Genomic DNA, 27,591 nt, shown 5'->3' with positions numbered 1-27,591 from the left:
AAGTCCTTCCTTCCATCCTTCCAGCTTTTCTTCCTTTTTATGTTATCTCATTTGCTTTTCTACCCTGGAAGGACTTGGCTCATTTCTATACTTGCCTCCCTCACCCTCATTGTGGAGGGCACATGCATTGTTATGATACAAACACTGCTTCCATATTTCCTTGCTTGTCTCCCTCTCCCTTCTCCTCTCCTGCTTAACTTTGTTTGGTTTCATTTCCTGTGTCTCTCCCATCGGTTCTCAGACTCTCCCCTGGGCCTCAGCCATCGCTGTCCAGCTCCTCTCATTGTGCTTAAACGCACCACCTACAAGCAGCTCCCTGTCGCTCCTGGGACACGCCTGCCCGCTGGCCCTGCTTCCCCTTTACCCTGGGAATTCCTTCTCCCCTTCTCTCGAGTTGCTTCCTGAATCGGTGCCCCCTCCCTTCTTGATTTACTGCCTTATTTTTGTGGAGCCCTTCTTCTAGTAGCTTGCTGTGAAAGTGTGCAAGGGTGGGCAGTCAATAAGAAGCAAGCCGATTCACACACAAGGACGAGCTCCATTGAAGGTGTGGGTTGGAGCGTGGCAGAGACAGGAGGGTGGTGGAAAGTTGTTGAAGACAGCTAGGCCCCCAGACCCTTTCGCCACAGATCTGGCTTGGCTTTGTGGGGTAGCTGAAAGGAGCAGCGGTCTGGATTTGGGCACCGGGTGGTGGTGAAACGGGTATTGAATGAAAGTCTGCGCTCTGATGGGGCAGCCACGCCTCCCCAGGCTCCCGCAGTGCTGGGCTCGGGCTGCCGTCCTCTCCCCTCCCACCCCAGGACCTTACAAACTTCCGATCTGGAGAGACTGGTTCCTGTTTGTACCCCGTCCTATCCAGCACCCTTGACTCTTGGACCAAACTTGTCGGTTACTTGGGGGTAGAGGGTGGCAGTAACATGCTCATCAGAGAAGAAGCCGTTTGTATTTTTTGCCCCAAAAGGACATCAGAGTGCCTCGAGGGTAGTGCATTTGTGTCATTCATTTCTTTGTCCTACTGTGCTTTTTACCCTGTTGTTACAGGTACTTAACAAATAGAAATTACTTTTTGCTTTTATGTGATTTCTGAGTTGGTGATAATGCACTGTTTGCCATTTGGAAAATTAGTGTCTACCTCTTTGCTTTGTCCTGAGCTCTAAAGGGTCTTTGCCACATACCAACATGTCTTCTGATGCCTTCTGAAGGCATGTTTCATCCTTATTATCTTTTAAATAAGCTTGTTGTCTGATCACAACTCCATACCTTCCAGGCAGTCTTATGGAGTGTTCTGTGCTCATGGGCAGGAACTGTGTGTACCCAGGAACACTGCACTGGCACCCGCTTTATCACAACCATTAAAAATCTCTAGACCACAAGCCTACCCCCCAAATGAAGCAATGGGGAGACCTTTGTGGGAGGTGCTGACTTTTTTCCTTTAGCACTTCAAGCCTGAGGAGACTGCACCTATCAAGAATGGTCAGTGGAAAAGGAAGGAGGCTGGGCAGTTCACTCGTGTGGTTTCCTCCTTTACCAACTTTTCCAAACTGGGAGTGTAATTTTTAATTGGACTGGAGGAAGAAGAGCTTTTAATCTGAGACTGTGTCCAGAGAGGGGATTCTTCACTTCTGACTCTACTCACCTGGAACTCGTGGCGGCGGGCGCGGGGCTTCCATCTTGGCTGGGGGGAAGGCCTTGTTGCGCGGGCACGCCCACCGGACATCGCTGGGTGGAGCCCACAGTCTCCAGGAGAGCAGGCCGTGAAGGGCTCTGTGGTCCAGAAGCAGGGGTTTTTCGGACCTGGCTGCTCTGTGGGGCCATCACAATGGAGGGTGTGGGGGACAGCCCCTGGGAGCAGGACCTCACAGTCCCACTGTGAGCTAATTTGGAATCTTTAGGGTGCCAGCATGAATCACAGCTGAGTCAGGCACCCTAAGGATGAAGGTAACAGCCCCGTGAACACCAGGACTGGGCTGAAACAGCAACCCGAGGCATGGCTCCCGCGCTCTGAGTCCTGGGCCCCGGCCATGCTGCTGAGGGTGAGTGGCCCGGCCCGCCATCATCCCCTGCCCTCAGGGGCAGGACCAGACACTGCCCGGCGAGGTGGGCACCGGCCATCTCGGCATTTGTCCAGTTTCCTCCACATCTTCTTGGGACGCCCTCCGGAACTGTGCTGCCCACTAGGTAGCCACCAGCTGTATGTATGTGGCCGTTTAAATTAAATTAACATTAAATATAATTTAAAATTCAGTTCCTCAGTCACCCTGGCCACATTTCCAGTGCTCAGTGGCCTCTGTGGCTAAGTGGCTTCCAATATTGGAGTTCATTCACCACTTGGGCATCAGCCAGGACTTTGCCTCTCGTGACCTGTCCTGATTTGGCCATGTCACCGCTTCCCATAGCCGGGCAGTAAAGGCCAGACTGTGTCTGGCTCTGGCCAGCTCTCAGCCCTGCTCCCAGGACTCGTTCTCTCCCTCCTGGGGCCTCCTGCCCCCTGCCCCCCCAAAGGTACGCTGGGCCTAGAACCTTAACTGAGGTCATTAACCCGCCACTGCCGCCTGCGCCTGCGGAAGTTCTGGCTGTTTGGAGACAGCCTTCCCGGGGGTTTCTTTGCCTCTTTCTGAACCCGGGCTTAGCTCGGGACTGGTGTGTGTGTGAAAGCGAGACACACGCTGGCTCTTCCGGACTGTGAGCCTCCGCTGGACAGAAGCTCTTTCTCGCTGAAAGTTAAATACATTTGAATGTATGTGCGTGTCCTCAACCTGATGAGTGCGTCCATACAAACCAAAGAGGCGCTCTTGTCGCCTTTCTCCAGCAAACTCGGGGGTTCGGAGTGAGGGGCATGGGGGTTGGGGTGGGCAGAGGAGGAGAGGGGGTGGGGCCCACAGTCCGTCTGTGTTCTCCGAGTTAAGGGGCAGCAAGTGTTGGGCTTCATGTTCTGGTCCCTATTTTTGGAAGACTCCCGTCAAGGGCTAAAGCACCCCAGGACGGCTAGAAATGGATGGTCTGGAGCCTCCTTCTGCTGGTGAACACAATCTTGGAATAGTGGAAGCGATGTTCAAATTTCAACCCCCCTGGGGGTGGCAGGAGTAGGCTTACCGTTGTGAGTGCGCAAAACAGTTTATCTTTGTGTCATCATTTATTTTTTTATTGTATCGTTTTCCATATGAACAACTGTGAACCTACTTTTGCCACCCCGTGTAAACATCCAGAACACAGAGTGCATGTGGCTTCACAGACCAGGCCCAAGCCCGGGCTGGACTTGTGAGGCTCTTGGCACCCACGTTCGTGTTTTTATGATGGGTTTTCCCATCGGTGAATTACACGCAGCTCTTTTTCCACAATAACTGCAGCCAAATAGGCTGAGTCACTGGGACTAACACTCTTTGTCTCATTTCCCAGAGATTTGTTGTTCAGCAGAAGGCCCTAGATTGCAGTGACCAGGCCGGTCATTGGGGTTGGGAGTTAAGCGATGACTTCTCCAGAGGTGCACTGCCCTGGGAAGCTGCAGCTTCCTCTGGGAGAGAGAAGGGATCCTTTCCTCTGAGACCCTAGAGTGAGCAGGTGGGCACCGTGGTGTTGGGGGACTGAGACGTGTGCCTGCCCTCCGCTCTGTGTGACCACTGGGCAGCCAGCCAGCGTGCATCTATTTGTGGGTAAATGGACCTGCTAAAAATAAGCAGGCAGCTATTTCATTCCAGCAGATTCAGAACAGCCAAGTCTCCTCCCCACCAACTGTAAGCCAGGGCTCTGCATCCTTTTCCCTGAGCAGAGGCGGGCCTGCCTGTGTGGCCTGGGCCTCAGGATTGGGGGTGGGTGGGGGGCACCTTCAGTTAGCGAGTAAGTGAGAAGGCTTTTAGACCCACACTGTTAAATGCCACTTATATTTTGAGAGGTTCAGGTTAAAGGGAAAAAAAAATAACAGGGCAGAGAGAGCAACTCAAGAGTCTGTGTAGGGAAGGAAGGTAGTAGAGAGCTTTGTAAGGCAGCCCTGGGAACGCAGGGAAAGGGGGGACATTCTGGACCACCAGTCCAGGCCTGTCTGTCCATGTAGCGCAGGGGAAATGGCTCCTTACCTGTTCACAGAAAGTCTGTTTAACGGAGGTGAGATCATCTCGGGTAGGACTGGAGGGCTGAGGGAGTGAGGGCCTCCTCTTGACTGGTGGGAAGTGGGGCTTCCGTCACCCAGAGCTGCCTGTGAAGCGCCCTCAGTGGAACCCAGTCTGGCGCTCACATCAGCTGTGGGTGGGTGGCCGCTGATTCCAGGGACTCTTGGCTCTGTTTTCAGTGAAGATGGTTCATAGCTAATCACAAGTCCCTGGTGGTGAGGGGAAAAAAAAAACACATTCCAGCCCCTCCAGTCTTTGGAATTCCTGTCCAGGGCAGCTTCTGTCCCTAGAGACAGTGTAGAGAGGAGGGCTTTGCCTGGAGGAACAGTGGCCACTGGCTCTGGCTTTTCAGCATGGGGTCCCTCAGCCCTAGTCCAGCGTATGAGCCATAGGCACCGGGGACCCAGATGAGACATAGTGAGGATTCTGTGGGTTGGGTGACATGGCGTCAGGGTAGCAGTATTAAATGCCTTCTGGGAGGCCCTCCTGGCATGACAGCAGGGGTGTCTGGCTACGAAGTGGTGCAGAAAGTTTCTTAAGCGGTAATTAGCAGAGCAGCCACAGCAGCCTGTCTGCAGGGGGCTGTAGGGGGTGGGTGGGTCTGGGGACTTAGAGCCTCAGCCTCTGGGAAGGAGCGGGACTGGGGGCTAGGTGGTGAGTGGTGGTGGTGCCCCTGAGAGCTGCATAGCAGCGGGCCGGGAGCACGCGTGGTGGCCCCAGACAGCTGTTCTGTGTTCTGTGTAAACTAGGACTGGGACGGGAACAGATGAAGTGGGCGGAGGCCTGTGATGTGGCGGGCCATGGTCTGGAGTGTGGTGTGGTGTGGATCTCCTGGGTGCAGGCCTGGAACCAGACCAGAACGTGTGGGTGCGGGGCCTCTGCCTTAGGGCCGGTTTCTGCTGCCTCTGGTGTTTCCAAGGGCCTCTGGGATCAACTTTTAGTTCCAGAGTGGAGGGGGGCGGTTCCCAGTGTTTTGAGGAGGTAGTTTGTGTCTGGGAGAGCAATTCCCCTCTTACACACACACACACACACACACACACACACACACCAATTTCTATGTGGCCTTGGGCCCTTAGTATGTAAAATGCCCCCTATGGTTTGTTAAGACGTAAGATTCTTTTTCTCTTTCTCTACCCCACTCCATTTAATCCTTTTCCTGGGGTCAGAGAATTGCTGGAATATTGTGGGAATCACAACTATGCTCCCTGCTGAAATAGGATTGTCTAGTCAATAAGGAATTGAAATCTAAATTTACAGACAAGAAGGAAACCTGGGTTCAGACAGCAGCCCCACTTCCTGTTGCATGTGACCTGTCGGTGACCTGGCAGGTGGGACTTAATTTCCTGACCAAAGGCTGCGTCTCCCGTGTACTGTCTTATCCTGACAGTACCCTTCCCTTCTCACATTTTATTTACTTTCATGTAAAAGACATTGAACACACGCAAATATCCCATAATCGACCCCTTTCAGGGGGCGTGCACGTAGTCACAGAGCAGCAACTCTCCAACCTGACTGCATGCTGGCGTCACTGTGGCTAACAGACCTGGTACCTGTCTCACCCCCCGAGACTCGGATTTCATTGGTCTGGGTGCCGTGGGCTTTTCAGAGTGTCCCAGGTGGTGCACGGCGCACAGCCAAGTTGGACAACCATTGAGAGGGAGACTATGAGAAAGTCTCCCTTCCTGAAAGGAAGAGGAACACTGTCCATTGTTGATCAGATCCCAGTTTGACTGTGGGACTCTGTGGTGCAGGCAGGACACGCACGTGGCGTCCTGCAGCTTTCGCCGTCTGCATCATAGCAGTCATCCACGTCAGCAGCGTGTGGTCAGCCCCCCTCTGTAGCGCCGGTGTGTCCGTGGACCCTGCAGTCTGTGCAGCGGTGATGCCTCTGAACTTGGTTTCGAGGGCCATCCCAGGGAGCGTTCTTACACAGACTTCCGCCTACGCCGAGTTTCTTCCTCTCTCTCCCTCCCTGCCTGCCTGCTTCCCTCCCTCCTTCCTTGCCTTTAAAGAAGAGATTCCAGGTGTGGGACGTTAGGGTCACGGGGTATGTATGGTCTGAGAGTTTTAAGAGCAGTAGAAACTTCCCCTTTCCTAGGCCCATACAGTGCCTCAGCCCCCCCCCCCCCCCCCCCCCCGCAGACCCATTAATTAGCGGATTCCGGATTTAATGTGGAGTACAACTTGAGTTCCATTCCCTTGGCTGTCTAACTTTGAGTTCTTTTTTATTTTTATCTTTTGAAATTTTATTTATTTACTTTTAGAGAGGGGCTAGGGAGGAAGTAAGAAAGGGAGAGAGAAGCACAGATGGGTTGCCTTTCATATGCGCCCCGTCCAGGGACTGCACCTGCCACCCGCCCCTGCTGGGAATCAAACCAGTGACCTTTCGCTTGCGGGAGCCAGCTGGGTCCCATTGGTCAGGGCTGACCTTGAGCTCTTTAAACCTTGAAGATGGTAATACGTTCCAAACCAGGTAGCGGGAGAGAAGTGTCTGGTGCGGTTCCCCATTGGAATCTGAAGCTGTAAAGCAGCAGCATCGAAGCTTTCCGCCTGTGGGGTTGGTGCAGTGTCTTCTGAGCCCTGGCTACTGCTCAGTTCTGCTTTGGGTTTTCCAGGTCCATTGCCTCACGTCCAGATAATAGCAGGAAGGTTCCACTTTAAAGATGAGGGGCCTTCTGGAGATGACCTCCTCCCCGCCCCATCCCCTAGAGGAGCACTGGCACCTTCACAGACGTGCGTGTGAATCCCCTGGGAGTCTTGTTAGAGTGCGGCAGGTCTGGGGTGGGGCCGAGACTGTATTTCTCGCAGGGGCCCAGGTTATGCTCAGTGCTTCTGGTCCACGGACTGTGCTTCGAGAAGCAGAGTCCCGGAGCCGTGTTGTCCCGGCCTCAGCTGATCATCAGACGCACTTGAGGAGTTGCATGCTCTGCCTTTGGCAGAAAATATTTGGATAAGTAGACAAAACCAGTAAGAGTTGGTAAAGCATTTACAGGGAAGCACAAACCCAAATTAAGGTATAATTATACCCATGTCAGTGGAGGGTTTGGGGTTTTACAGTTTCTGCCTGCGGAACACAGTTTGCTGGCGTGGGAGGCACGGAATGCACGCATCCTAGAGTAAGTAAGTCGCGTCCTTCTGGTGGGAGAGAACCCTGCTCTGCAGAGCACTTCCTGCGTAGCTCCACCAATCCTTACACCGTCGTCCTGTATGTGCATCTTACAGATGAAAGAATTGGATTGCTGTCTCCGTTGCATCTCTGCTGCCTTCTTCTAGGCCGTCAGCATCTCCCCTTTCCTGACCCTAACTGACCCAGGTCTCCAGGTTCCTTCCGCTCCACAGCCTGTTTCTCCTGCGCCCAGAATCAGCCGCAGACGCAGTTCGGTGCGGATGCCTCTTAGACCTGTGCTGGTTCTCTGTTGTCCGCAGGATCAAGTGGGGGCTCTGGCGAAGTCCCAGGACTTGGTTCTCCAAGCATTTCCATGCCGCTGTGTGTTATTTTGCTAGTCCCTCCCTATCCCTTTCGGACTCTTATTCATCGTTTGTTCTGGCCGCCTCTTGCTGTGCAACTAATGTTTCACTGACTCATGGTTTTGTGGGTCATGTGAGGGACACATGTACATGTGGGTTCCATGGGTGTTTAAAAGTGTTCCTGCGCTACCTGCATAGAAAAGATTTCTGGGAGTTGAGAGAACCAAAACACTAAACATAACTAGCTCCTCTGGGGGGACAGAGGGAGATTTTGGCATCAAGAAGTAATGGAGGAAGGGATTTGTCTAAGAGAAGGTTCAGCTTGTGTCAAGGGAATGTGTGTGTGTGAGGGAGCAGAAGGGGGTGTCACACCCACCTCAGCGGCCTGCCCGCCCAGAGTCGTGGGTGTGAGGGGCGGTGCGCCTTTCAGCAGCAGGGAGAGGGAGCCCAAACGGCTCTGCTGTGCTGTCCGTTGCTTTTCCCCTGCAGTCGAGCCAGGATCCTCCTGCCAGCTCTCACAGCATCTCTCTCTCCCCCTCTCTCTCCCCCTGCTCCCAGGTGTAACTACTTCCAGCCTCCAGGATGGCCATCCAATTCCGTTCACTTTTCCCCTTGGCATTGCCTGGAATGCTAGCGCTCCTCGGCTGGTGGTGGTTTTTCTCTCGTAAAAAAGAGCATGTCAGCAGCCATGACGAACCGGTGGGGGCCAGCACTGTGGAGCTGAGGGCCGACCCTGCCATCAAGCAACTGGTCCCTGTGGAAGACCCCTGTCCTGCAGCAGAGTCCACGCCCCCCACTGTCACACAGCCAGCAGAAAAGGAGCTGGCCACCATAATCGAGCCTTCTGCAGAGCCCCCAGCCTTGCTACGGGCACATCCAGCCTGCCGTACATCAGAGTCCTCAGACAGCCTTTCTACCACCACAGACACGAGATTTCGACCAGGAACACACAGAGATGACAGCGCCAGGGTGGAACTAGCCCTCACTGCTGATGAAGCCAGGTCTGTTCCTCCGGAGTGCTCCCTTCCACCGCCCAAGTCTGTTCTGTCCCCCCACAGAGCCGCTGAGGCGTGCAGGCACGCGGCGGGGCATGGCCCACAAGGCCAGTCCGCAGCCCCCACGGAGAAGCCTGGCCCTGGGGAGAAGGTGAGGGAGACAGGGGCTGAAGGCACTGGCGATGCAGTGTTGGGAGAAGGTGTGCTGGAAGAAGGCGTGTTGTCCCTGGAGCCTGGCTCTGCACCACAGAGCAGCAAGGCACCCAGCCTGGCCCCACTGGGAGGAAGAGGAGAGGAGGGGAAGAGCAGCCTGCCTCAGGCGGATGGGGACGCAGCAGGGAAGCTGCTGAGTGGCCTCACTGAATCGGCTCATGCAGAGAGGGCCAAGGATGTCGAAATGACAGCATCCCAGGTCAGAGGTGGCCGAGCCTGTGAAGGAGAACTGAGCAAAGAGGAAACCTTGGATGAAAATGATACGATTGAGCAAGCTGCCTTCCAGATTATCTCCAAAGTGATCTTGGAGGCCACTGAAGAAGTGCTGGCCACCACCACGGGCAAGACTGAAGACTGCACGGATCAGGCCTCAGCCGGTCAGCTCCAAGGGCAGCAGGAGAGCTGTGCCCCAGTCTGCCAGAAGACTGCCCTCGGGCAAGATGCCTCGGAGCCCAGCCCAGCCCTGGGAGAGGCGGCTGCAGTAGAGGAGGCCGCAGCAGAGGCAGCCTTGGCCCCATCAGATGCTGCCCTCCCCTCACCAGACCTGTCAGCAGAGGACCTGCCACCACCAAAGACCTATGTGAGCTGCCTGAGCAGCCCTCTGTCCAGCCCCACCCAGGACATGAAGCCAAAGAACTCTGTGCACCACATTGCCCTGGTCCCCTGCCCACCACCAGCCACCCCCCTTGGAGAGCCATTGGACAACGCGAGTGTAGTGGCGGAAGATGCTGGCTGTGTCACCTGCACGTCTGACAACAGCCAGGGCGTCCCTTCAGTGGCCTCCTCCGGGCAGTGCGCAGATTCCGTCAGCACTTCAGGGCTTGAAGACTCGTGTACAGAGACCACCAACTCCAGCCCCAGGGATAAGGCCTCCACCTCGCCACTGCCACAAAGTACTGTGCCCTTCAGCAATGGGGTGCTGAAGGGGGAGTTGTCGGACTTGGGGACTGAGGATGGATGGACCGTGGATGCGGAAGCAGATCATTCGGGAGGTAGGAGGGTCCTCTAAGCCTGTTCCTCTAGAGTGCTCCCTTCCACCCCCAGAGTCTGTTCCGTTCCCCAGGGAGCAGCTGAGGTGTGCAGGCACAAGGCAGGGTGTGACCCGCAAGGCCAGCCTGCAGCCCCCACAGAGAAGCATGGTCCCGGGGGAGAAGGCGCTTAGAGGACCTGGGGTTGGGGGTTCTCCTTTATGCAGTAGGAAAGGCTGCTGGTCTGCCTCTCCCTCTGCTACGTCTGCAGGAACGGTGCTCTTCCACTGTGTCCCAGCCAGCCAGCGGAGAGCCAGGGCACGGGGCAGAGCTGGTGGGTAACTGGAGGTTAGCCTGCCCTGAACCCCAGAGCCATGGGAGCAGGAACTTCATTCGGCAGCTGTTGACCACCCCCGCCCACCCCGCCCCAGCCCATTTGTAGGAACCAGAGGGAAGTTGGGTTTGCCGATTAACCCAAGTTTGCCTGTTTTAAACTAGCCTGTTAATTTTTTTTTCCCCAATGGAGAGAGACCTCCTTAGCTTTAATTCCCTTGAGTACCAAGAATGGTGTGAGCTTGTTTAATGGTGTATTTCCTTTTACTCATGTGCTTGTTCCCATGTCTTCACCTGCTTTCCTTCTCCAGAAGCTCTGTCCTGGTAAGTGCCCAGAGAACGGCCCCGCGTTGCACACTCGTGGGAGGCTTGCGCTCTCCCACGTGTTGCTGTTACCCGTTCCTCCGCAGAGTGCCTCAGCCAGCCGTTTTCTTTGTCTGCGCAGCTGCAGGTCCGCCCCCAGGACAGAGTGCCCCCTGGGTTTTCCGAGGGCTGGCCCCAGCGTAGGCAGGTCAGACCGCTGGCTCCCAGGTCAGCAGCTCCTGGCTGCTTTGCAGCTGCTATGGGGCGTTTTCATGGATCGCGTATGAAGAGACCCTGAATTCCCTGCGTGGGTCTCGGACTGGCCTGTCCCGAAACCTTCCCCTGTCATTTCAGCTCCAGGAAGGTTGGCACTCTTTCCTGGGAATTCAGCACTTCCAGCAGCTCCTGGCCTGTACCATACGTCACGTGTTGTCATCTCTAAGGAGCTATTGATTGTGACACTATTGTTTTTATGCACCTCAAAAAGAAAAGGAAAATGCTGCTGGTCGGGAGTGTAGAAGGCCAGAGACTGTAAGATGTACTCTGACTTAGGGATGTTAAAATGTGGGGCTTATTTATTGATTTATCCTCACCCATGAGGACATGCTTATTGATTTCAGAGAGAAATGGGAAGGGAGAGAGAGAGAGAGACAGGAGAAAAATATCCATGTGAGAGAGAAATATCCATCAGTTGCTTCTTGCACATGCCCTGACTGGGAATCAAACCTGTGACCCTTTGGTGCTTGGGACGACACTCCAACCAACTGAGCTACACCAGCCATGTCTTAATGTGGGGCTTTTTAAAAGGCATCTTAAAATGAGGGAAGAATCTCTTAAGAATAAAGGGGTTTCCCTTTGCCTCTTGCCCCACAGGTTAATTAACAAGCCCCCGGCCTTGGCATGCCAACTCTAGATGGATAGTAGCTTCTCTGATGCGTCAAAGGCTTCTGAACCGAGGCCTCGCAGGAGCGGAGGCTGTGACAGCGTGGTGCTGGGTGGGGACATGGGGATGGCAGAGAGAGGCTTGGTAGTGCCCATTACCAGTCAAGCTCTCACTTGTGCTGAGCACTGGGCCATGTTCTCCTGGTAGCCCTGCCCTGTGCATGAGGAAGTTGAAGCTTAGAGGGTCCAGTGGTCGCTCAGCTGAGGAAGCTAGAAGCTGGCCTTTGAGTGCAGCCTGCTGGAGTCCTGGCACGGTCTGAGTCACCTCTGGGTGTCATCAGGGTGGAAGGTGCCATCCAGTCTCGCTCTGTTGGGCAGAGCCTGGGGGCCCCTGGTGTTACATTAAGGAGTGGGGTCACTTTGAAGGTGACTTAGCGGGGAGGACTCTCTTAAGCCTTACCCTCTGCACCCAGACAGTGCCTGGGTTGCTTGGCACAGGATAAGGCCCCGGGTTTGGTGAAACCACGTGCAAGTTAACCTGATTGGGGGACCTCAGGAGTGTTGTATTCTGGCAATCGAGCCACCCACACTTCTCCGGAGCCAGCTTGGCCCCTGTTTTTCTGTAACAGTCCCCTCGGCACACTCTTGATCAAGAGGGGAGCAGCCCAAGTCAGCGCCAGGCTCCTGCTGCCTGCTCCACCCTCTCGGGAGTAAGCTCTAGCCCAGCCTTTGGGGGGTGGGGGGGATGTGAAAGACCCACTGTGAGCCCAGAAGAGCACTCGGAGTTGCCCAGGTCGGGGCTGAGCGGAGGGAGAGGAGGGCCTCCTTCCCACTTCCACTTTTGGCAGGGCCCTGATCGGGAGCAAGATCGGGTCCTTAGACAAACCGGCGAGGGAAGACTCCTGCTAGCCCTGCTTGTCTAAAGGCCATGGACTGTGAGCTCAAGCCAGGGACCTTGGGACCCAGGGACTCTTGGTCTGAGGGGCTGGCATTGTCAAAAGGGTGTGGACTGGTTGTGACTAGTTGGTCTCTTTGGGGGCCTGTACCCAATACTCAGCTCCTGGGACCACGTGGACCTGTTGGCCCACCCTCCCCCGCCCCCCATAGACTCCCCCTTCCTGGGCCAATGTCTTCCCAGTTTACCACTTGTCTGCTCCAGCAGCTGTGGCTGGGCGTGGCTGGGCATGGCTGCCAATTAAGCAAATTGGACAAGCTAAAATTAGGTGTATCTATATCCCCAGCCCTCCTTTCTTTGGGGTTGTTCTGTGCCTTCCAGACTTTGAGTAGACAGTCACCTGCCAAGCTTGAGGTGGGGGAGGGGCCGGGGGCGGGGGCAGGCCTCCCCGGAATGTGGGTTTGGGAGTTGTGCATTATCGATTGTACTGAGCTGGCTTTTGGGTATCTGTGCATGCTGCTTCCTCCCCTGCAGGTTCGGACGGGAACAGCATGGATTCAGTGGATGGCTGCTGTGGCCTCAAGAAGACAGACGCTTTCCAGAATGCCCAGGCAGGCTCCAATCCTAAGAAGGTGGACCTCATCATCTGGGAGATTGAAGTGCCAAAGGTAAGGGCTGCAGACTCGAAGTTCCCCTGGGCCAGGGTCATCGGGTTTAAGGGCTGGGGTCCAACGGGGGAGTCAACCTGGGGAAGCTTCCTGGGTGACCAGAGGCGGAAAGGGAAGGGAGCTCTCCCCATTGCCAAGCTTCAGAGGGCTTCCTGCAAGATGAAATTTCTCCAGCTGCCTTCGGGAGCGTCTTGTTCCTGTCCTCTCCAGACTCCCAGGCCCGCTCACCTCCGCTGTGCTTTTCTTGTGTGTCCCCGTGCAGACCGGATCGCAGATGCTAGCAGGACCAGACTGAGGGCACGGGCCAGCCAGGGGTCCCTTCGCTGTGCTGTGCTCAGGCTCTCCAATGCCAAGTGTTTTGTCATTGCGCACAGCATAAATCCATATTTTAGAAAATTCGAGAAGCATAGAAATGTATGGAGAAAATAAAAGTCAGCTCTAATCCTACCCGGGAGAGTGACTGGGAAGACTTTATTTCCTTCTTGTACCCTGTGGTTTTTAAACAAAACAGATTGTTGCTTTAATTAATGCTTTTAAATATTTAGCAATTTAATTTTCCTGTGCTATTCTTTGAAAATGTAATTTTAACTGCATTATTCATTGTGCGAATGTCAATTTACTTCACCAGTCCCCAATTCCAGGGTGCTTAAGTGGTTTCTAGCTTCTCGCTATTCTGACTTACAACTTATTACCTTGGTCTTGACGTTTCTCTCTGGGGCTCAGAAATAATTGGCTGACTGCCTCCTCCCCGGGCGTTTAGCTCCCTGCGGTGCAGAGACTTTGCTCAGCTGGAACTCTGGGTCAGGCGGGCTGCTCTGCCAGGGTGCTGGCTCTGTTGGTGGTTTCCCCCCTGGGGGACCCCAATAGCCACCCTGCCCTCTTCCCCTGCAGTGGCCACAGAGGGCACACCTGAGCACCTCTGGGCACGGAGGGACCAAGTGTCTTGTAGCCCCGTGGGGGCGGGGTCATTTGGGATTGATTCAGAGCTTGTCTTACATCATGGCTAAGTTTGGCTGCTTCTGTCTGCCTTGAGCTCTGGCCTGCTGGGCACTGCTGTGAGCTCGGGGCTCCGCAGGCCCCAGCCTGCTGTCACTTGGTGGCAGGAGCCCAAAAGCTCTTTCTTAGACCTTTAGTATCAAATTGAGTCCTGTGTCCCTGGTCCTGAGTAGACCTGAGGAGGTGGAAGTGTTGTAAATCGACCCTCGTGCTGGTGAAACATCCTGTAGTCTGGATTTGGGAGGGGAAAAGTCCGTCTTTGCAGCTTTCTGGATTTGGGCCATGCTGTCGGGGGATGAAACTGGGACCGCTGCGTCCTGGAGCCAGACTGGGTAACGCAGCTGCTTCGTGGTGACATTGGGTGAGTTACTTAGCCTCTCTGGGCTGGTTTTCCTCGTCTGTAAAACGGGGCTGAGAAGATATCCATTCCTAGGTACTGTGAGCAAGTGCAAGTGCTTAGAACAACGTCAGGGAAAGGAGCGCTGACACAGTAACAGTTAATCACGTGTTTGAGGTTGACCTTGTGTAGTAAAATAAAGGTAGGACTTTGGGAGTGTGTGGAGCTGGCTTCCCATTAACCAACTCGCTGTCTTTCTCAGCACTTAGTCGGTCGGCTCATTGGCAAGCAGGGGCGGTACGTGAGCTTTCTGAAGCAAACATCCGGTGCCAAGATCTACATCTCAACCCTGCCTTACACCCAGAACATCCAGATCTGCCACATAGAAGGTCAGTGGCCACTGCTGCCCTGTGTTCAGTAAGGTCGGTGGGTTTCAAGCCCCCGTGGATGCCTTTCTTCTGAAGGCCAAATTTAGCACCTTGAAGATGCACTTGAACTCTAGAAGTCCTGTGGAATGGGGTGTGGTTCCACTGTGTTTTATTCACTGTGTCTTACCCACTGTGACTCCTCCCTCCTTTCCTCCTCCCTTGTGTAGGCTCTCAGCATCATGTAGATAAGGCGCTGAACTTGATTGGGAAGAAGTTCAAGGAACTGAACCTCACCAACATCTATGCTCCCCCACTGCCTTCACTGGCACTGCCTTCTCTTCCAATGACTTCTTGGGTGAGCATGCTCCCAGGGGACCAGGACTTCTTGTGCCCCTTTTCCCCCAAACTGCCCAGACAAGAAACTCCAAGACCATGGGCCAAGAGCTCATTGATGCCTGTGCCCTCTCACCTTTGGCCTCCACCGGCCAGCTCTGCTTCTAGGCTGTGTCCTTGGGGAAAGGTCAAAGGCTGGAGTGCTGGTAAGAGGCCGAGGCTTCTTGGTCCCTGATTGGAAGGACCACCCTCCCCTGGCTCAGCCACCTGGGGACTCTTTATGGCCGAGGCATTTTCTGAGAAAGGACTGCAGTCTGTTCAGGAGCCTGGGAGGGTCCAGACCGGTAGTGGTGGGGGGGACTCCTTGGAGCTGGAGCTGGGTTTGGGTGGGGCCCACTGTTGTGGGTTGGGATGGGCTTATAGTGGGTCATTCCTTACCCCAAGCGGCGGCAGGTCTAGTGGTGGCCTTGGTGAGGGATTCTCTTCTCCACCCCGCTTCCCAGGGGTGCCCAGAGTATGAAGGAGAAGCAGTAACTCCCAGCAGGTCCAGGAAGCCATGTGGCTGTTTGGAGGCTGCCCTGGAAGTTTGGCAAGAGGCAGGACTCACATATTGGCGACCCCTGTGTCCTGGGGGGTTGATTGCAGGGTCTCTGGGGCCCATCACCATGTCCTGTAGTAGATCTCCTGCCCTATCTGGACCTCACCTCACTGAGGCTGCAGTCACGCACCACTTAACGACAGGGGTACATCTGAGAAGGGTGTCGTCGGGCAGTTCCGTTGCGGCACAGACTGAGAGTGTGGTCACATAAACCCAGGTGGTGCAGCCTCCTGCGCCTGGGCTGTGGGGTGCGCCACCGTCACGTACGCCGTCTCTCCTTACTGACGCGCCAGCATGCCGCACGTGGCTGTGCTGCATGTCACACTCGGGCTGGATGTGCTGCCTTGAGAGACTCGCCGGCCTGGCTTGCATTCAGGACAGTGGGCTTTCGGGTCCTGTGTCTCGCCTCCTGCAGAGACCCTTGTGCCTTGGGGGAAGGGAGGAGTGCCTCTTTCCTTTCCCGTGGATCTTTGGGAGTGGGCTGAACCTCACTCCGTGCTTCATTTCTGAACCAGTGTTTTCCCCAGGAGGCTTGGCCCTACACCCACCCTACTTTTAAATAATTGAGTGGTTGGTGTGGCTGTGTGGGACTGGAGAGGAGGTCCCAGATGCCTTTCAGCCAGCAGCCCTGGGCAGGGGGGAGGCCAGGACTGGCAGCGAGAGCCTCCTGAGCCACCTGGCTGGAAGGTAGACGCGACACTCTGCTGTGTCCAGGGCACCCGAGTGTTTCCTATAGCTTAGCATTGGGAAAGCTGGCATCTTAAGGACAGCTCTTCTAGAGGTGAGTCTTGGCCTCTTCCAGGGCCATTAACGTGGGGCCTGAGAACTGCGCAAACCTGCATTCCAGATCCCAGCATAGGGATGAGTTGGGAGGATGTCAGCAGGGCCTAGGGAAGAGGGACTGTGACAGACTCTGACAGTGGATACTTGCTGGCAGAAAGGTAGAGAGATGTCGTCGAACCCTGAGCTCCCAGGGTCAGCCGTAGGCCCAGAGGAGCTGTCTGACGGCCTGCCCACCTTGGCACCTTGTCTCTGTGGCTGCCTGGTTCCCGTTTGCCTTCCCTGGGTCTTACAGACTCAGCGGGCAGGGGGCACAGAAGCTCTGGGAGCCTCCCTGCCGAGCCCTGCCTGAGGCTGCCTCTGGTCACGAGTGATGGTGTGGCAGGACAGGGGCCGCTGTGGTGTCCAAGCACCTTCCATGCTGAAGGGGTTTTCCTCGGACCCCTGCCATCTGGGAGCCTGTGCTTGGGGTTGCCCTGCTCTTGTCAGAGGGGTGCCAGTTCAGAGCCCTGGTCTGCAGCCTCGGGCAAGCCTTAGCCGAACCCCGAGAAGGATTGCTGCAGTGCCTGCTCCCCCCGCCCCACAGCTCATGCTCCCAGATGGCATCACTGTGGAGGTGATCGTGGTCAACCAGGTCAACGCGGGGCACCTGTTCGTGCAGCAGCACACGCACCCCACCTTCCACGCGCTGCGCAGCCTGGACCACCAGATGTACCTCTGCTACTCTCAGCCTGGAATCCCCACCTTGCCCACCCCGGTGGAAAGTAAGTGCTGTCCTGGAGGCCAGCGGGAGCCCCGGGCATTGGCCAGGCCAGCGAAGAGGTTTTGGGGGTGGCCTGTTCTGCCCCTGGTCTTGGCCAGGAGGAGGCTGATCTGGGATCCTTCATGGGTTCAGCATCGCTGAGTTCTCACCGTTGGTGTGGAGTTACTCTGGGTTGAGTTGCCTGGTTTGCCCAAGCTGCTCTTCCCACCGGCTGACAGCCATGGGGTTGGAGTGGAGTTCTGACACATGGACTCAGATTCCCGCTCTGCCACTTTCCTGCTGAATGGGACTGGCATCTGCTTGCTCCAGGAGTTTGGGTTGGATACGGTGTGTGCTGCAGACCAGGTTCCATGGAAGCTCCATGTGAGCATCAGACCCTTGCAGTGGGTTTGGGTCATTTCCATTGGACAGATGAGGAAACAGCCTCTGAGGTCATGTGACTTGCCCACGGGATGCCTGAGCAGGAGCTGAGACCCGACCCCCGCTGGGCGCTGGAGAGCTCACTCCCTGGCAGTGGTGTCTTGGTTGCCTGTTAGCAGGAGCCCGATGTGAGGACATTTCCCCACCCACCCCCACCAGTGACTCCGAACCTGCAGCCCCCAACGGGCTTTCAGTGCTAGGAAAACCTTTGGGGTATCTGTAGCATTTTGTATGGTTGTGTGTGGTTTTTGGGGGGGGGTTTTTGAGGAATGAAAATTTTAGTTTTTGTCAGATTCTATCATTTTGCCTCAACCCCACAGTAAAGACTGACCTAGAAGCCAAGAGGTGACCATGCCAGTGGCGGCCTTTAAGGACCAGGACACAGCGTGGCCAGCTGTGTCAGGCCTTCACCCCAGCTGGCCTGGGGCAGCTGCCTCAGGGGCCACTGGATGACCTCCCCTTTGAACCAGCCTGCCCCATGCCTGCTGCCCCAGGGTGGGCTTGGTGACTCCGAGGACCCTTGCTGGCCATCTGGGGTGTCCCTGCCCTCAGCGCCTTCCTGATGTAAAGGCGAGAAGGGGTTCGGGCCTGCGAGTCCCTTCTGACCAGCCCTCCCTTGGAGCTGTCGTGGCCCAGAGTGGACCCTGCATTCCAGACCGCTGAGATCTGCTACACTTGGAAATTTTTTAGTCTTTCTGGGACTTTCCCTTAAGAATAGAGGTCTCCATTCCCCGAGTTTTAGATTTTACTTTTTATTCTGGTTCGTCTGTGTCATCTCAGGCTTCCGTGGTTCAGAACGAATGGGTGTAGGTGACTGTGTTTTGGTCCGGATAGCCTTTGGACGGCACGTGTGCTAGGCTGGGTGTCCCATGTGCAGGTCCCTCTGTTGGCCAGTCTCAGGCTCGGGGGAGGCTTCGGGGGCCCCTTGCCATTTGGGTCCCCTGCGGCTTGGAGGTACGGGCTTCTGAGCAGCAGTGTGGGGAGGTGGCTGTTCGACTGGACAGCCCTCCGTGCCCTGCCCTGGGCCAGACCCGTCCACAGGCTCTCTTCCTGCCCCTCAGTAACGGTCATCTGTGCGGCCCCCGGTGTGGATGGCGCCTGGTGGCGAGCCCAAGTGGTGGCCTCCTATGAGGAGAGCAACGAAGTGGAGATTCGCTACGTGGACTACGGTGGATATAAGAGAGTGAGAGTCGACGAGCTCCGGCAGATCCGGTGAGTCGCGGCTCCCCACATGGGCACACGGCCTGCTTCTGTGGGGACCGGTGTCTGCGCAGCGGGCTCGGTGCTCCCCTGCCTGCTCGGGCCAGTGCTCCCTGCCCTGCTCTCGTGGGGCCTGATAGAAGCAGACCCCATGGCTCGCCTCGGCCAGACTCAGCTAGAAGGGCATGTCTAGTGGAGGAGTCCCCCGAGTGTCACACGGCAGGAAGACCTCTGGGGTCAGGCTTGCAGCAGCGCCGGCGGCCTGCATTCGGGTGTGTGGGGAGCTGAGGTCTGCTGCCTGTCTTAGGTGTCTCCGCTCTGCTTCTTCCGAAGCTGCTGGGGTCACGGCACTAACAAGGTGAATGTCATTCTGGAGTGGGGTCGGCTTTCAAGTCCAGTTCAGGGTGTTCCTTTCTTGTTTTTCTAGGTCTGACTTTGTGACCCTGCCGTTCCAGGGAGCGGAAGTCCTTCTGGACAGCGTGATGCCTCTGTCAGGTAACAGGTGGGGGCTTCTAGCTGGGGAGGATTGTGGGCGGTTTTTGAGAGGAGGTCTTTTCTCTCTGAGAGCCTCGTTTCCACCTGGAGGGCTTATGCTAACCTCAGTGATGCCACTGTCAGTTTCTGACTGATGGACAGCTTGGGCTGAGGCCTGGAAACATGTATTTTCTAGTTCTCAGGTGAGACTAATGCCACTGGCCCCTGGCCCTCCCTTCCAGGCCCACTGATCTAGACTCTACCCAGGCCTCCATCTCAGAGGGGCTTCCACCCCTGGTGCCTCCCAGAACACAGTCAAGATCCAGAGTCCTAGCACCTGAGGTCGAGGGCAGGCGTCAAGGCCATTGGCACTGCCCAGCTGGGCCTCGGCTTCTGAGGCACCGGGTGGACCACGCTAACCCTCACCTGTCCACCGTGGTGTCTTACACGGATCCCATTGCCTAAGGAAAGGGGACTGACAGTCTGATTCTGGGGAAGTTATTAGCCTTGATTTTTTTTCCCCTCTGGAAAATGGGTAGCACCTGGTTTTCAGGGTGGCCGAGGGGATTCCATGAACCTAGGAACAGGCATGTGCATGCTTGTGGAGTAGCAGCTGCTGATGAGCAGGAGTTGTACACTCACAGGCACTAGCGGGCCGAATCCGTGCACTTCCCTCCCCGGACTTGTCCCGTCTGATCTTGTTCTCGTCTAAAGCAGTGACAGGCTTTAGAAGCACCACCGTCTGGCTGCAGTCTTGTTGGCCGGAACGCAGGGCAGGGTCTTCGTTTTGTTTTCCTTTATTGCTCTTGCCCAACCTTCCTCTCCATTTCTGTCCATCTCAACAGTCTGTCCAGGCCCAGCCGACACGCTCCCTCCTCCATAAGATGTCCCCAGACCTTCGTGCACCTGCCTCTCACATCCTCACCATCTCTTGCCTTGGGTGTGTTCTTGGGTGTGACTTGCATACTCGGGCGAGGAGTGAGCCTGCCTCAGTGCCCTGCCGGCTCCTCTGTAGCGACTGCCCCTGCTGGGTTGTGTGCCCGCTGCCTGGGTTTGCACTCTACCCACGCCGCTCCAGGAGCCGGTTGACCTTCAGCTGTCAACCTTTGTCTTCCGAGTTCTCACCTGTAAAGGGGAGATAACACCCGCCCTCCTGCAGGGTGTTACTGATTCAGTGGAAGAACGCATCCGAGGCGCTCAGCCCAGTCAGTCCCCAAGTAGGTGGTGGTGGTGGTATTTCCACTGAAGGCAGAGTTTCTGGCTCTGGTCCTCTGTCCCCTTGTGGGCAGCACTTAGCAAGGACCCTGAGTGCAGAAAGAGGCCTGGGCTCTGTCCCGGACACAGGTGGTTCTCCCGGACCAAGTTCTCAGGTCCCGCAGCAGCCTCTGAGGCCTTCTGCTTGGAACACACCTGGAAGTTGTGTCTGCGGCGGGAGTACCTTGCCCCAGTGATAGTCTGAATGCTGCTTTTCCTTCCCCTCCTGAAGATGGTGACCACTTCTCACCTGAAGCGGACGCGGCTATGAGCGAGATGACCGGAAACACAGCGCTGCTGGCTCAGGTGCGTGGCTGGTGGGAGGGAGGCGGGGCCGGCTGGACAGGCTCCGTCCGAGGAGCCTCCTCCGGCTTCTGCGGTGCCCCTCGGCCTCCCTTGTCAAACATCGGGGCTTCTTGGGGGCTGACCCTTAAGTGCCCACCTTCCTGCGGCTCCTGCCCTGGGCCAACAGCAGTCCTCACGGAGAGGTGCGCGGGGTAACTTTCAAACATGCTGGTGTTTTTGTTTGTTTTCAGGTGACAAATTACAGTCCAACTGGCATTCCTCTGATTCAGCTGTGGAGTGTGGTTGGAGACGAGGTAAGTCTGGCCTCCTTTTCCTTCTGAGTCCCTGGCCGGCAGCAGCATTCAGTGAGGAGCTGGTGCTGGCACTGTTTCCTCCTGAGAGAGCCGGAGGCTGTAACTCTAGACCAGTGTCCCCGGGGGGCATTGAGCAATGTCTGGAGACCTTTGTGGTTGACACAGCTGGGCGTGGGCAGAGGGCAGGGATGCTGCTAAACACTTCGCAGTGCACAGGTGGGTTCCCGCAGCAAAGAATTACCTGGGCTGAAGAGTCATGGGCCTGCGGTCTGTCGGGCTTCCCTCTCCTCCGTCTCACAGTGTCAGAGCTGAGGTTCCTTCAGTGTGCTGGAGAGCATGTCCTCGTGCCAGCAGAGCACAGAAGTGCACGCCTCTGTTGACCCAGAAAACGAGTCCCGCCTCCCCCCATCGCTGCTGTGCCTGCTGCCGGCGGTGGCCGCCTGGCGCTGTAAAAGGGCGACTCCACGCCAGCTGCCCAAGTGGCCCCTGGGTGCGGTGGGCAGAGCACTCAAGGGAACTTTCCTTTCCAGGTGGTGTTGATAAACCGGTCGCTGGTGGAGCGAGGACTTGCTCAGTGGGTAGACAGCTACTACACAAGCCTCTGACCCCCGTCCCCACGGCCGCCGGAGTCTGTTGCACTGTGGACATCGGGTGTGGCTCGAGGCAGAGACTTTACACGAGAATAACAAACGTTGTCTTCCTCAGAAAGTCCTTTTTTTTCTCATACTGTAGGCATGCTGAGAAGGTGTTTGGTCTCTGAAGCAAGGAAGGAGCTATGGGTTGTTTTTAAAGCCATAGGGTGGTGTTTAACAAGCCAGTCAGCTTAACCTGGTTCTAAGCTGCTGAAGAAGAAAAACTACGTTGACCAAGTTGTCCTGTCCCCTCCTCTCCATTCCTCTCTTCTCCCTTCCCACTCCCCCCGCCCCGCCCCAACACACAAACCCAACCCGCTGCAGCAGACAGGCCGAGGGTGTGTTGCTCATTTGAGGGGTTTCTTTTGCTTCAGAATCTTTCTTCAGGGAGCAAGACATGAACTGACGAATTGACATTAATTACTTGTACAGCTTGCATAAATGGATTTATGATGTTTAACCAGTTTTTATAAACTTGACCTAGGTCACGAAGCAGGCAGACTTTTTAATGCATATGTAAATACAAAGCAATCATACCTCTCTCTGGCCTTGGTCCGTGGGAGAAGCAAACTGTTTGTTATCTGGCCAAGCCTTGTTGTAATTTGTAACCATTTTCTATTTGTGCAAACTCTGTAAATATGTGTTTAAAAAATGTAATATTTTATACAAGATACACTGGAGGACAAAGGGAACTCACGATTTTTCCACACGCCATGCCGTCGGTGAGCAGAAGCTGCAGCCACCCGTGAGCCGCCCCTGCTGGGGCTCCAAGGCGTCCCGCACGCTGGCCGGCGTGACTGCAGAGTAGAGGTTGTGGTCTGGGATTTTCTTTTCTTTCTGTGCAAGTTTGTTTCGGGGGGAAAAAAAGCAATTCATTGAATTATCAGAGATTGTGATCCGGGGATTTTTTTTTTTCTTTCTCTACAAGTGTGATTGTGATTTAAAAAAAAAAACATTCATCGAATTACCAGAGATTGTGATTCGGGGATTTTTTTTTTTTCTGTACAAATTTGTTAAAAAAAGAAAAAAAAGAAAGAAAGCAACTCATTGATTACCTTGCGGTGGTACGTTTGATTCTTTTTTACAGCACTGTGCAATTTAAAATAAGCCACTTAAGCCTGTGTAAACCCTGAGGTGTATACCCAGCAGCTCGGAGTGCGTCTGCTCCGTGGTGAGAAGGGTTGGGCAGCTAAGAGGTGGTGGTGAGTGTGCTGGGCTGGAGGCCCGTGGCTCTTGGACGATGGGGGAGCCAGAGATTTCCATCTGGCCCTTTCCCCTCCAGGCCCCATAAGGTGGCAGCAAGTGTCCTCGGCTTCCTCAGTGAAGGTCTCCAATAGCCAGGCTCAAGTATAAAGCTCTGGTTTCCAAAATTCTGTGGCTGTGCATTTTTAATAGACCAGACCTATGAAGTGCTTTGGTAAGAATGATACAAACTCTGCACATAACACAGTGAAGGCAGATAGTAGGTCTGGACTTGCCAGGTCCTCCTCTCACAGGCAGGCTCAGGCCCTTCAGTCCTGGCTTCTGGGGGTCTCTAGAGTACTAAGACAGCCCCAGGGTCCTTCACACGGAAGGAACCCTCCCACAGAGCTGCAGCTAGCCAGTGGTCAAGAGTCTCAGCTTCCCTCGTCTGCAGGAACGGATGATGAACAGTGCCGACCACACAAGGCTGTGGGTGAAACGGCGGGCCCATGCCCTGCTTGCACGGAGTTGCCCATGAGAGCTCTCTTGCAGGTGTCGCTGCTGGTAGCCCACGTGCCCTGGTAACTGGGTGTGACTTTGGCCAAGTCATGCTACATCCAGGTCTCAGCCTTTCCTGTGCACCTTTCCTCATCGGAGCAGAAGGCACATACGGGAGCCTTCGAGCTAGTTTGGGGAGAGCTCGCAAAGCCTGGTGTGCAGACCCGGACTATCTTCGGGGGCCATTGAGGGGTTCTGATGGAGGGAATCACACAATTCCAGTGCAGGGAGGAGGAAGGGGAGGTGGACAAGCAGAGACCAAAGCCAGGATGGCCCAGACAGACTAGCGAGGGTCGGCATCCTTGGACAAAGCCCCCCAGGTGGAGAGCTGGGGGGGGCACAGTGGGGAAAAGGAGGTGGGTGGGCTGCTTGTGTGTCTCAGGTTCCCTCGGCTGAGCCTTCAGGGTTGGCCATTCGACACGCCGCAGGTTGGTGAAGACGTGTCCTCTCAAAAGCACATCTCAGATGGTCGTGGGCCTTTCATTTTTAGGTTCTGGAAAAGTTGATTTTGACCATTTTGCCAAGTGAACTCGTTGCACTTACGGAGGAGCAAATTTATAGAGGTCCAGCTCCGCTGGTCCAGCAAGTATGTTTTAGACCTCTTGGAATGAATTGTGGGCCACCTGGAGGACAGCTTAAGTGTGGGTTTGAAAACTCACGGGAGAGCCAGTGCCAGAGAGAGATTTGGTGATCTGGCGCGGTGCTGGACGGAGGTGGCTAGAGCTTCCCGCCTGTTCTCACTGCAGGTGCGTGTGTCGACCTCCCCTCTGGTCCTCGGGGCCCACTAGAAATGGAAGGGGTGGCCGATTCCAGTAGGGTGTCTGCATGGAGGGGGGTTCTGGGGTTCTGCTGCGCCCTGGACAGCCTCAGTTATGCTGCTTGGAGGTGTGTCTGACCGTCACGGGCATCGGATAAAGCCGTCAGCAGCCAGAGTTTGGGAGCGCTGACTGCGTCAGACACTGGTGTCTCACAGGAAGTAATTGATCCCACGACAACCCAGTGGGGCACAGGGACTGACCCTGGAGGGGGAAGGAGTTGGCGTTAGGAAGTGGGTTTGGAAGCAGCAGAACCGAGATTCAAAGCCAGGCTTCGACCATGGCGGGTTCTCTTAACCGTATCTCCCCCGAAGCAGCAAGAGGGTGGGTGTTCCTTGTTCCACCTCCCCAGGTGAGCACCATAGCAACCAAGCGATCGGCCCTAGGAACGCTTGAAACTTAGAGGGAAAACACACTACACGGGCAATCACTCATTTTGCTCATATGAAAAGTTAAAATTTAAGCAATGGAAACAAAATTAGGAGACCCTGTGGCATCTAGGCCAAAAGGGTGAACATTTTTAACCTGTGCCGATCTAAAGGAAAACGTGGTCTCTGCTGGAAAATGTCTGAAAGGATACGGGCAGGAAAACAGAATCTGGGTCTGTTTCTAGACCAGCACTGCACTGTCCAATGGAAATCTATGAGCCCCCAAACAGTAATTTAAATTTTTCTAGGAGCCACAATACAAAGGAAAAAAAATCAGGTGAAACTAGTACTAGTTTAACCCAGTATCTCACTTCTATATGTAATGGACATTGAAAGTATCAATGAGCTATTTCACTCAGTCTTTGAAATCGGGCTGTATATTTTCCACCTCCAGCCTGTCTGGCCGGACTAACCACAGCTCCAGAGCTCAGCAGTCACAGGTGGCTGAGGGCAACCCTACAGGACAGTGCAGGATCGGGCTGTTCCTTCGATCGCCACCACACAAGGACAGCCTTCCTTGTGGCCCTTACTTCACTCAGGGGATGCTGGGTTCCTTAGCACGTCTTGCAGATGCATTTCAGAATGGCTCGGGGGAGGTGATCATGGCAAATGTTTTGACACCTGGAAATAATGCATGCTGTTGGTTTGTTATAAAGTTCTATGTAATCTGTGAAATCGGGCTTGTAAATTATTAAAATTTATTGTTTGGGGCCCTCTCCCTCCACCCTCTTTTTTTTTTTTTTTTTTTGCCTGTGTTTGTTCATTTCTAAGAAAACCACATTAAATGATTCTGCTATTATCATGGTTTCTGGCTTCTCTGAACTACTCTCATAAATTTCAGTTACGTTGCCTAGTTTGAAAAAGCTCATGGAAGGTATTTCCTCATCAGCGTTAAAATAGTTTTGGTATCCTGTTTGGCACTTTTTGTTTTGAATTTTATATCCTTTTTCTCTGTCACTAGGTGAGTGGCTTATAAACACATCACTAAAATTATTTTTTGAGTGAAATCCATGAAGTCAATAGGTGAATTTAACTTGTTAATTATGATCATTATTATAATATTATTTACCACTTAGTTCATTTTCCTCTCAACGCCTTATTTGTTATTGGTGGATATCAGTTATCCACTGATAATTGGGATTTATATTTCTCTCAATGTCGCGTATTTAAGGCATCCTTCCTCCCTAAACATTAAGGAACTCAGCAGAATGTCAGATTTCTGCCCTTTTTCCTACAAGGGCATGCACATGTCCTCTTGTCTCCTGGGTTTTGTTGGAACATCTAGAATACAATTCAGAGTTCTAGACTTCTCACATACACGTCTACCTCAAGGGTCTTTTAATGGTGACATTAATGTTGAACGGCTTGCCCTCCCTGTGGCCCAGCATCAGCCGCTTCCCAGAGGATCCCGGCCCATGCACCTGGGCCCCAGCAGAAGGCCCTGGAGCAGAGGTGCAGCCCACTGGTGGCACATGGCACAGGAAGCAGCAAGTGTAGTCAGCGAGGCCTGGCCTGCGCTGGCCTGCACTGGCCTGTCCTGATCGACGGTGCAGTGCCGGGTCCCAGACTCTTCCTTGGAGGACTCAGAGTTCCGGCCATGGGGCATGGGACAGGTTCCCTGCCCTCTCTGCTCCCATACCCCCCACCTGTGAAACGTGGGTGTTTCTGAGATGAGCGCTGAGGTTTGCTAGATCTGACTCCAGGCCGATCTGTTATGCAAATAAGGGCCTTCCAGGAAGATTCCTTTAATGAGGCTGACTTCTTTTGTATTTTTACAAACTTTGCAAATTATCTAGAAGAGGTCTTGGCTGTCTGTCACTAGAAATAGGCCCCATCAACATCTCGTGGGGACAGATGACATTTGAGAAGCCGTGGAAGACACCAGAGGGCGGATGCCTCCTTCCAGAGCTGGGGTGGATTTCTCCGCCTCCCTGGTTTGGCGGGAGGCAGGAGCTCTGCCTCTGCCACTGACCTTTCTCTCTGCAGCCCCACCCTACTGAACCCACATCCTTATTTTAATTAGACACCCAGGTGATGTGTGTGTGTGTGCAGGGCAGGAGTGACCCACGCTGGCTGCATGTTGGAATTGCTCCTGAAACTACCAGTGCCTGGGATGCATTCTTAGACACGCAAGTTTCATCGGTCCGGGCTGCAGCCCTGGCATTGAAATAGGCAGCAGGACCTCAGTTCTCAACCCTAATCTCTTCCGGAAGGCTGTGGGGGAAGTGATCTGCTCAAAAAGGGACTCTCCTTTGCCACCTGACAGAATCGTGCCTGATCACACAGCTTTCCGCCTGAAAGGGTCGTCACGAGGAGAACCAAAGTTTGACACCGGAACTTTGGTTCTGTGAACAACTTGTTCGAGAACCAAATTGTTTGAGAGGGGAGACATTCGAGAACCGAGGTTGGACTGTAGTTTTTAAAAAGTATTAATTACCCTCGTGCACGAATCTCGAGTGTGGAACGGGGTGCATTTTTACACACACGGGCCCGGGCGACCATCTGCAGGTGGAGACAGAGGAATGTTTCCTGGACCCCAGGACTCCTCTCGTGCCCTGTTCTCCTCCATACCCGCTCCCCAGGGAACCCGTATTCCCTTATCACCTAGGACCCGTTCAGCCTGTAAGGGAATGTCGTGTGAATGGAGTCGCCCACTAAGGACGCATGCTGCTGGCACTCACCACAGTGTCTGGGTTCGTGTGCCCCGCTGTATGGACACACTGCAGCTTATTTACCCATCCTCTGATGTTCGTTCGGGTTTCCAGTTGGTGCCATAATGAATAAAGCTGCTGTGATTCACTCTCGTGTTTTTGGTGGATTTGTTTTTTGTTTCATTTCTCTTGGGCCTGCACCTGGGAGGGATTGCTGGGCCACAGGGTAGGGGTATGTTCAGCTCCAGTAGTTATTTGCATATTGAGATGTTAAGAGCCTCACCAGGTGACTCGGATGTGCTGCTGGGAAAGAGAATCCTGGCACAGAGAAGGCTCTAACACTTGCTGCCCGGCTGCCCTGCCGAGGCCGCCTGAGTC

General features: G+C 54.7%; 1 protein-coding gene across 3 annotated transcripts in view; it reads left to right on the top strand.

The window, feature by feature from the left end:
• The window catches only part of AKAP1 (A-kinase anchoring protein 1), a 31,612-nt gene extending 8,994 nt beyond the window's left edge, over window positions 1-22,618 (top strand). For 2 of the 3 annotated variants that reach the window (XM_028519705.2, XM_036033698.1), the window contains exons 2-11: window positions 8,127-9,768; window positions 12,692-12,825; window positions 14,421-14,547; window positions 14,754-14,881; window positions 16,824-17,001; window positions 18,482-18,632; window positions 19,048-19,115; window positions 20,581-20,654; window positions 20,885-20,947; window positions 21,478-22,618. In XM_028519705.2, coding sequence (XP_028375506.1) covers window positions 8,151-9,768; window positions 12,692-12,825; window positions 14,421-14,547; window positions 14,754-14,881; window positions 16,824-17,001; window positions 18,482-18,632; window positions 19,048-19,115; window positions 20,581-20,654; window positions 20,885-20,947; window positions 21,478-21,552 — 2,616 coding nt within the window. In that variant the 5' untranslated portion in view covers window positions 8,127-8,150 and the 3' untranslated portion in view covers window positions 21,553-22,618. Of the gene's footprint in view, window positions 1-8,126; window positions 9,769-12,691; window positions 12,826-14,420; window positions 14,548-14,753; window positions 14,882-16,823; window positions 17,002-18,481; window positions 18,633-19,047; window positions 19,116-19,939; window positions 20,035-20,580; window positions 20,655-20,884; window positions 20,948-21,477 lie in introns of those variants that run through there. The other variant, XR_004904895.1, reaches the window with a different exon arrangement.
• Window positions 22,619-27,591: the final 4,973 nt, after the last annotated feature.

This window comes from Phyllostomus discolor, chromosome 8, assembly GCF_004126475.2.
Source record: "Phyllostomus discolor isolate MPI-MPIP mPhyDis1 chromosome 8, mPhyDis1.pri.v3, whole genome shotgun sequence".
In the NCBI taxonomy this organism is placed as follows: Eukaryota; Metazoa; Chordata; class Mammalia; order Chiroptera; family Phyllostomidae; genus Phyllostomus; species Phyllostomus discolor.
The sequence above is the reverse complement of the archived record's forward strand: the minus strand, read 5'-3'. Positions and strand labels throughout refer to the sequence as shown.